The sequence below is a fragment of the Carlito syrichta genome, unplaced genomic scaffold (assembly GCF_000164805.1).
Source record: "Carlito syrichta isolate Samal-C Ts95f unplaced genomic scaffold, Tarsius_syrichta-2.0.1 Scaffold303137, whole genome shotgun sequence".
NCBI classification, from domain to species: Eukaryota; Metazoa; Chordata; class Mammalia; order Primates; family Tarsiidae; genus Carlito; species Carlito syrichta.
The window spans coordinates 493,334-502,862 of record NW_007247233.1 but is presented as its reverse complement, the minus strand read 5'-3'; the positions used below and the strand labels follow the sequence as shown (position 1 = coordinate 502,862).

The following is a 9,529-nucleotide window of genomic DNA, read 5'->3' as shown; positions in this document are numbered from 1 at the left end:
CCCCCGGCCAAAATACAGTTGCTTGTTAAAACAGTCTTGTTCTCCAAACCTAGGGTAGGGCCTAGTAATTTGCATGTTTATAAGTCCCCAGGTGATGCTGCTGCCTCTAGTAAGGTTCACACTTTGAGAACCACTGTATGGTGTCATGCTGCTATGTTTATTATAATACGAAATATGGCCACTTGGCATAAAGAAAACCGTCATGCAGATGGAGTTTCACACACTTGGATTTTTCTTGCAGGTATAGCCTGTCATACATCCCATATGCAAGGTAAGCTTGTTTGAATTGTCTTGCTTCTGGTCCTTTAATTATCTTCCCACAAATAAAAATTTAAATATTTTTTACATTAAATTTTTACATGTTTTATTTCAAAGACTTTTTTTTCATGGACTTTGACTTTCAATGAGATGAGTAGATGTTGGCCACACAGTGTCTACATGGAAACATTTTGAATACATGTAGCAGCTACAGTGGGAAGCTGCTCTTGCCTGACTCCCCGAATATTTGCAGTTAGGGATTCTTTTTGTCTTTTTCTTTTTTATATATAGAGACCAGGTGGTCTCCAACTCTTGGCCTTAAGCTGTCCTCCCACCTCAGCCTTCCAAAGTGCTGGGATTACAGGTATGAGCTACTGTGCCCATGATGCTTTTAGAGAATTTTGATAAGAGATTCTAGACTCTTCCATGGCTGTAAATATTCAGTAAATCGGATGTAGATACTGCAGTAAAACAAATTCTACTTTTTTAAAATAAAAGGAAATTACTTGGAAAATGAGATTTCTTAGTAAATGTTTTTAACCATCAAAAATATGTTAGTTGTGTGTCAAGAGGTAACTGCCATTTTCTTTCATTTTTCGAGAGAAATGTATGTATTTAGTTGTGGAGGAAAAACAAACAAAACTAATTCTAATCATAAACCTGATTGATTCAGAAAAAGATCTTGGTGAGGCATAGCTTTTCTTCTTTGTAAAATCCAGAGTTAAGTTGTGTATTAAAAACCAGCAGAATTGTATGCCTGTTCTGCACAATGGAGTAAATTGCTGGAAATTCTGTTTTATCCCATTTCAAATGGGTGATTCTTTCTGATAGATGCTTGTAAGGAGAAAAGCAAAAAGAGAATTGACTACAGGTGAGAAAACTTTTGAACAAGAGTGTGGTAAAAATATTTATGTATCAAATCTCATTTTCCCATTAATTTTCTTTCTTTTTTTTTTAAGTTGGTGTCTCACTCTGTCACCCAGGCTGGAATGTAGTGGCATACTCATGGCCACCGCAGCCTTGACCTGCTGGGCTTAGGTGGTCCTTCCGCCTCAGCCTTCCAAGTAGCTGGAACTATAGGCAAGTGACACCATGTCCAGCTTATTTTTTATTTATTGTAGAGACAAGGTCTCACCAAGTTGCACAGGCTGGTCTCAAACACCTGAGTTCAGGCAATCCTCTCACTTCCACCTCCCAAAGTGCTGGGATTACACACTTGGCCTAGTATTTTCCTTTTTAAAACAAACATGTAACTTATCAGGCCGGAGAAGCTTTAGCTGGGAGAATTGTATGCCTGTTCTGCACAATGGAGTAAATTCTGTTCTGAGCCATAGGGCTCAGCACAGAGGCAAGGTCAACTGGACTTCATGTCCTTAACTAAAGGCTTGTAGAGACCAGGGCTTCTGGAAGTGGCCAGTTCTCCCCATGAACAACATGCAGAACCTGCCAATCAGTCTCATGCCTTCTTAGTGGGTATCTTTAAGAACCAAGGTAAAGGCTTTTTTTTGAGTTGGAGCATGCAGTGGCATGCTCATAGCTACCGCATCCTCGACCAGCTGGGCTCAGGCAATCCTTCCTCCTCAGCCTTCCAAGTAGCTGGGAACTACAGGTGCACGCCACCACGCACAGCTAACTTTTTCATTTATTGTAGAGATAAGGTCTTGACAAATTGCCCAGACTGGTCTCAAACCTGTGGGCTTAGGCAACCCTCTTACCTCCATCTCCCAACGTGCTGGGAATACAGGCATGAGCCACTGCGCCCGGCAGGAAAGGTTTTTTAATGAACAAAAGTACCAAATTTTGGAAGGGCATGTGAAAGGTGAATGAGGTTTATCACATTAATATTTTTGGAATTTTAAGATACAGTTATACATATTGTGCTTTTAAAATCCAGTTTATTGGTTCTTTCTAAAAATTAGTTCTTTTGTTAGGTTATTTTTGGTATTTAAATGTATTTCTTTGTATTAAGATCAGTGTATGTGCTAGGAAAGACAAGATAATTACCATTTCACAAGTTAGCAAACTACTTCCAAGTCTCAGCTCTTGATTAATTGATACTCAGCAGAGTTAATCAAAAAGTGTATTGGTTAGTCCACTGAGTTCTGCTGTAAAAAAGGTGCTTTGGCAGGAACATTTTCTGCAAAATTTATTCTTAAAGACTATTGTTATAATCTGTTCTTCCCCTGCTTCTTTCTACCAGGGATGCAGTTATTAAATGCTGTTCTTCTGTCCTAAGTTGAAAGTCAAACATTCGTGGAAAAGAACATTTGAATGTCAATACTGTTTTTGGTGAAGTGTGCTTTTTGCGATAAAATAATCACTCCCAAACAACTGCAGTGACAGTTTAAGACCATTTTGTACTAAGACCATTTTGTACTAAGACCATTTTGTGTACTTGTAAAAACTGCATGCTTGATTAAACTGTTAAATGCTTGTAACTTTAAATCCATACGTGTCATTAATATCCTCATCCAAAAATAAGATTTTTAATCATCACCAGTTGTAAATTATTTTTTGCCAGTTTTTAAATCTTTTCAAAAACAGCTTTTGAAATGTGAATATTTAAGGGTGAGCCTGTGCTGCAGGATATATTCAGCTTTTTTGACTTTTTTAAATGTCTACATTTTTAAGACTTTTAAAAAAACTTTAAATGTGAAACTATTCTAAGCTAAAAATTGAGTATTGTGTGTAATAAAAATAATATATAGATCTTTACCATTTTGAAATAAATCCACTCTTGGAAAAATAACATTTTCTGAATCAAATTTATATTATTTAAGTGATAATTAAAATTTAGGCACTGGACAGTCTTTCTGTAGAAAAAAAGAGAGATGCAGTCTCTCCTCAATGATACCATGGAGTACACGTTGTAAAAATGAGAGGGCTGCAGACAGTCGGGTGGGTGCGGCAGGGGGTGGCCTCAGGATGTCGGTGACTGGAGGCAGAGGTCTGCGGTGGGGGCTGCCTGTACTTGCAAGGCGACAGGTGCGAGGAGAGCTCCCAGCGGGGCTGGAGCCCGCCCAGTAGATGTACCTGCAGGGGAGGGACCTGGGGCACATGCGTGGTGGGCGCTGGAGGAGGCGGCCCTCTCGGGCGGTGTGGCGGAGGGGCGTGCTTCTCACGTGGGTGGCCTGGTGCACTGTTGTGGGGAATGTCTCCGTACGGCTGGCATGACCCCAGCGCCCATGGCTACAGCCTGGACGCCCTCCATGCAGGGAGTGGGTTGGCCGGGGAGGCTGGTGCCCCACTGAAAGGTCATGGAGGCCAGGCATGCTCGTTGGAAGAGTGGGCCTTGGCGTCCTTGGCCCCAAAGAGGCCACAACTTGGAGACAGGCACGGTCCCGGCTTTTACAGTGAGACCGTCCGACGGCAGGGACATGGTCTGGGGCCTCACCAGGACACGCGGGTGGGCAGGCGCAGGTCTGCAGAGCCTCCAAGCTGGGCGCACCCCGAGTGGAGCCGCCTGCCGATCTATTTCAGATGGTGGATGCCAATGACCGTAAAAAGGAGAGCTCAGTCTCAAGACAAGGGAGCCCCTGGCTATGGCACACGGTCCTGCCGCATGACTAAGGCCCCCAGCTGCTCACCAAGCGGTGTGTCCGGAGGCCTGCATGGTGGAGGCGGCGAGTTTCCTCTTTCTGTGCGACCTGCCTTTTCCTCTGCCTCACTTTGTTCCAGGTTGTCCAAGGAGGAGCCCAACGTTAAGCTGTGCTTTCCAAGGCCAGGGCGACAGAGCCACTTGGGAACTTGGGGCTTCCTGTGACCAGCAGACAGCGACAGTGCAGCCTTCTCAGCTGTTCCGGGACACCTGGGGTCCTGGGGCCTTTTGGGGTCTGCATCCATGGTCACATGGAGACACTTGCTGTCGTGCCCTCCTGCAGTGCCATGCCTCCTGGCGCAACCGTAGTGTGATGGTACAAGGCGGAGCCCAGGCTCCCAGTAGGCCACCGCTCAGCTCTGTTTTTGTTTTTGTTTTTTTTTGAGTTGGAGCCTCACTGTCACCCAGTCTGGAGTGCAGTGGCACGTTCACAGCCACTGCAGCCTCGACCTCGTGGGCTCAAGTAGCTAGAATGACAGGCGCAGGCCTCAGCCTCCCAAGTAGCTAGAACGACAGGCGCACTCTAACACGCCTGGCTAATTTTTTTATGTAGGGACAAGGTCTTACCATGTTGTCAGGAACTCCTGGGCTCAGGCAACCTTATTGCCTCCGCCTCCCAAAGTGGTGGGATTACAGGTGTAAGCACCGCACCTGGCAGCTCTTGTTTGTTTTAGACATTAGTATTTTTATTAAAAACATGTTAAAATAGTATGTTAACATGTAACATGTTTAAAGTCATGTTAAATTTCTAATAAAATTAACATAATAGGTAGAATCCACAAAAATAAACTCTCTGGGGCCCTCGGAAATTTGGTCTTAAAACCTCTTGGCGTGTCCGCAACTGTGTGCTCTGGGATCCTTGCCCCTGGTCAGATAGGTCGCCTTCCGCCCAAGCTAGTGGTGTGGCTGCCCGCATAAGCCTTAGTTTTGTCATTTGCAAAATGCAAACTTTCCCAGATTTCTCTCCTAAGGTTGTCGTGAGCTGTAAGTGACACAGTCCAGAGGACGTATTGGAATATTTAGTTGGGGGTAGACATTGCTTCTTCTTATCTTAATACTGGGGGGGGGGACTTTAAAACGACTAGCACCCAACAACATCCTAAATGTTTTTTAACTCCCATGCCTTTCATAGTAACAGACCAGTATTAGAGGAAGATATTTAGACATTTTAAAGTTATTGACAAGTTCTCTAAGTCATCAAATGGGGTTATAAATTAGCTTTTCCTGTTTTAAAATTCAGGTTTAGTTTTAGATCTGGATGTTTCACAATTTATTGCTATATCATGTAAAAGTACTTGAATCAAAATACAGAAATGCAAGCACATGAGACGAGGAGGTCACTGGGAGAATGGCGTAGTGGTGTGGTTTCCGTTTGAAGTTTTTCAGAATGTCCACTTAAGTATTGTTCCTGTATGCCTTAGTAAAACAAAAAAACAAGAACTTACATTAATGAGGAAGGGTGAACATTTTTAAGAGTCATGGCGAGTTTCCTGGTGTTTTTTGATCACTGGCTCTGACCTTATCCACTGGTAACTCCATGGCAGTCGTAAATGCAGCAACCACAAGCACCCTGTGGCAGCTGCCTTCTCTGGGGTCATATCTGTTGGTCCAGGTGGCTGTGCGGTCGGACCCTCGACCCTCAAAGAGCCTCAGACCGCAGCCTGGACCATCTTCCATTCACTCAGCTCAAATCTGTGTGTCAGTGGCCCTCATCACCTCAGCTGGGCCTGGATGTAATCTTTCCAGTGTTTTATTGTAGTAATTAAAATGTTCTCTGTGTATATTTTATGTATTCTGGAAATGTCTTTAGGGGTGTCAGAATGGAAAACCATTACCCCGATATACACTTACTCTAGATTAGTGGAGGGAGGATCACCATACCCAAATGGGGACAAGGACTGTTTTCTTGTGATTTGAGAATTAAATGACATAAGAAAAAAATCAGTTCATTTCTAAATCCCTAACAGGGGCACCCTTGAGCAATGCAGGTCTGATGTGGCCCCTATGAGTCAAAACTCCTTGTATAAATTCTGACGCTCCCAGAGCTTAACTAAATAGTTACTGTTGACTGGATGCCTCACTGATAGCAAATAGTCGATTAACACATATTTTGTATATGTATATGTAAGAATACATTCTTACAATAAAGTAAGCTAAAGAAAATGTTATTAAGACAATCATGCCGGGTGCTGTGGCTTACATCTGTAATCCCAGCACTTCAGGAGGCAGAGGCAAGAGGATTGCCTGAGTTCAGGGAGTCAAGATTAACCTGGGCAACTTAGCGAGATCTCGTCTCTACAATAAATCAAAAAATTAGCCAGGTGTGGGGACATGTGCCTGTGGTTCCAGCTACTTGGAAGGCTGAGGTGGAAGGATCACCTGAGCCCAGCAGTTTGAGGCTACAGTGGCCACTGCACTCCAGCCTGGGGACTCCGACTCCACCCCCAGCCTCCTCAGCTATGCCCACCAATCGTGAAGGAGAGAATATATACTCAGTGTTCATTAGGTGGAAGTGTGTCATCATCAAGGCCTCCATCCTCACGATCTTCTCGTTGAGTGGGCTTTGAGTGGGCTGGGGGTGGGGCTAGTCAGAGTGGCTGAGGCAGAAGACAGTCCACACATAAGGGATCCATGTGGTTAAGCCCCTGCTGTTCAAGGGTCAGTTGTATCTGGTTTTCCTTCCCTGACCTCTCACATCAACCAGCTATTTGAGACAGTAAACTCAGTAACCTCAAGATCATACGTTTTAGGGATCACCTCTCTCTATCCTGAACCCACAGATACAGTTCTGAAACACATCAGTTGATGTCAGTGTTCTAGACCCCCCGTTTTACTTATTTTATTATTATTATTTTTTTGTGTTGGCATCTCACTCTCACCCAGGCTGGAGTGCAGTGGCACAATCATGGCTTACCATGGCCTCTACTTCCTGAGCTCAGGTGATCCTTGTACCTCAGCCTCCCAGGAAGCTGGGACTACAGGCACATGCCACCACATCTGAGTAACTGTTTTATTTTTTGTAGAGACAAAGTCTTGCTACATTGACCAGGCTGGCCTCAAACTCCTGGGCTCAAGCAATCCTCCCATCTCAGCCTCCCAAATTGTTGGGATTACAGGCGAGAGCCACCACCCAGTCAAGTTTTGCTATTGAACATACATCATTGTCACCACGGTCATGTCCTCAGCATGCTGTGCAAAGTCCCATGTCAATTAAATTATCGGTTGGATTTGACTATATTTCTGGTCTTCAATCACTTTTCTGTCGCATCTACTATTCTCAAATTTGTCTCTTCTCTAGTGTGACTTTCCTTGCAGGTAACTGCCACCAGCTACTCCAGTCAACTGAATAGAATGTGACGGGCTCCTTAACAGCCATAGGACCAGTGGTGGGCTGGCCATAAATGCTGTGTCACGCATCTCCCCAGGTCTGGGTCAGGCTTTCTCACTTCTCACTCTCAAGGAGCTCAGGGGTCCAAACAACGAGTGGCTGGGCAGGACGCAGCCATGCTGTTCTCTGGATGCTTTTAACAGAGGCTGGAGAGGGAACAGTAACTCCCCGTTCCCGTCACCGCTGGGACCACAGCCCACCGCAAGGTAGAAGAACTCATGACCCTTCACGACCTCTTACCATCTCTCACCATAGCAAGCATTTGTCTTTGGGCTTCCCAGGGAGGTAGGAGGGCGCCCTTCCCACCTGGCCTGGGGACGTGGGAGTGGGCATCAGAAGATACTTTTCTACCTCTCAGGGTCAGGCACACCTGCAGCTCCCCAGTCTCCCTGCTCCTGGACGCACTGTGTGGGAGGACTTGGGAGGCCCATTCCCGGCCTGGTCACAGTGAGCATCGGTCTGATAAACTGCCCCTGTCTATTCTTGGCTTAAAACTCTACTAGCTTGGGGGTGGGGGTGGAGGGTTGCTTAATCAGGCACCCTGACCTGTCAAGAGGCTTTATCTTCTCACCTTCAGTGGACCCGCAGCAATCTGGCTTAGGGCTGAATTCTTCGCCATCCCATGAGGCTGTGGGTGGGAGCTGGGCACTAGCCCCGCACACCCTGGGGTCCAGTGGAACAGGAACGCGATGAGAGAGGGGCATGCTGGGCACACGGCGCCTCCATCGGTGTATGTTAGCATGATTATCATTAAGAGACTCCAGTTCACCCTTGCCCCCAAACTCTCGTTACTTCTGAAGCATCCTCGGAGTCAGGAAATAGGAAGGGGAGAGGCCCCCATCGCCCACCAGTTTTGCACATAGCCAGGGACTCTGTCACAGCTTTTGCACAGCCAGATGTTGGGTGTCCTACTGTTTGATGACTTCTCCATTGTCAGCCTCCTCAGCTATGCCCCCAGAGGTGGCATCTGACACCGCCCTACCCCAGTCCTCTCTTGTCTTACCCTGTCTCCAGCCCTCCACCCCTGGCACAGAACTGCCCACCATGAAGGTTCCTCTTCCCACTCCCTCCTGGAAACCATAAGCCTGGAGTGAAATACATGGGCTCTCAGTGTCAGAACCTCGACTGCCTGGCAGAGCTTGGCCTGGCAGAGACAGGCTGGCCTGAGGTACTGGCAGGGAGGGCACTGTTGATGAGAATATGTCATGGGTGGTTTGGGTGATGCTGGTGGAGGTTATAGGGGTGGAACCTGTTCCCCACCCCAAGCTCTGGGGAGAAGTGTTTCAGGCCACCTGCCAGGTCCTTGACTGTCCCTGTATCCATAGTGCCAGGGGAGGGGCCGGGGGCTTCCGGCCATGGCTGTTGGTGAGCACGTGTGCGCTTACCCACAGTGGAACACACTTTTGAGAAACCGGGCATCATTATCACACAACTGGGTCATGTCCCAAAGTGGGAACGTCGGATGGAAAGGAGTCTGTGGAGATCGAAACAATTGATAATATCCTTAAGTAATGCCCAGCCTGCATATATGAAACTGTGATTTTTTGATGCCTTGCTTTGTAATCGTTGAATCAGTTTATTTACTCACCAAACATTTGAATACTGTACGATGTCTGTATGTATCTACAGCTCAAATGTAAGTTGGCAGCGAAGATATGTCTCCTTTAGAATTACTGCTATAGCGGTAAATACATTGCTTGGCTCATAGTAATTTTTCATGAAAAGGACTTGATGGTGCCTCAGCCTGTAATCCCAGCGCTTTGGGAGGATGAGGTGAGTGGATTATCTGAGCCTGTGGGTTCGAGACCCGCCTGGGCCACTTGGCGAGACCTCATCTCTACAATAAATCAAAAAATTAGCCGGGCATGGTAGCGCGCACCTGCAGTTCCAGCTACTTGGAAGGCTGAGGCGGAAGGATCGCCGGAGCCCAGCAGGTCGAGGCTGCGGTGGCCGGGAGCGGCCACTGCACTCCAGTCTGGGCGACAGTGAGACCCCAACTCAACAACAACAACAAAAAGTTCCTGCCAGTTTTCTGCCAAGAAGGAGTGTGCGGGGCTAGGTTTACTGCAGCCCCTTGCCCATGGCAAAGGCACCGAGGTCTGAAAGGGTTTTTCAAAGGAGCACGAACCCCAACGATTGAGGAGCAGCTGGCTCCTCAGGGGGCTGCCCGGCCTCGACGACCTAAGTCAACCTGGGTCGCGGGCGAGCCGGCGCGGAGTCTGGGGACGCCGGGCCAGCTCCCGCCCTCCCGTCCGTCCTGGGCCGCTGCCTCGCGTTCGGCAGCC

The 9,529-nt window shown here is 47.0% G+C and overlaps 1 protein-coding gene across 1 annotated transcript in view; it reads left to right on the top strand.

Annotated features, from left to right (window-relative positions):
- SFT2D1 (SFT2 domain containing 1) overlaps positions 1–3,007 on the top strand; it is a 20,963-nt gene extending 17,956 nt beyond the window's left edge. Inside the window, exons 7-8 of the mRNA XM_008057825.2 lie at positions 242–271; positions 2,459–3,007. Of these exons, the coding sequence (XP_008056016.1) occupies positions 242–271; positions 2,459–2,498 (70 nt within the window). The 3' untranslated portion in view covers positions 2,499–3,007. The remainder of the gene's footprint in view (positions 1–241; positions 272–2,458) is intronic.
- Positions 3,008–9,529: the final 6,522 nt, after the last annotated feature.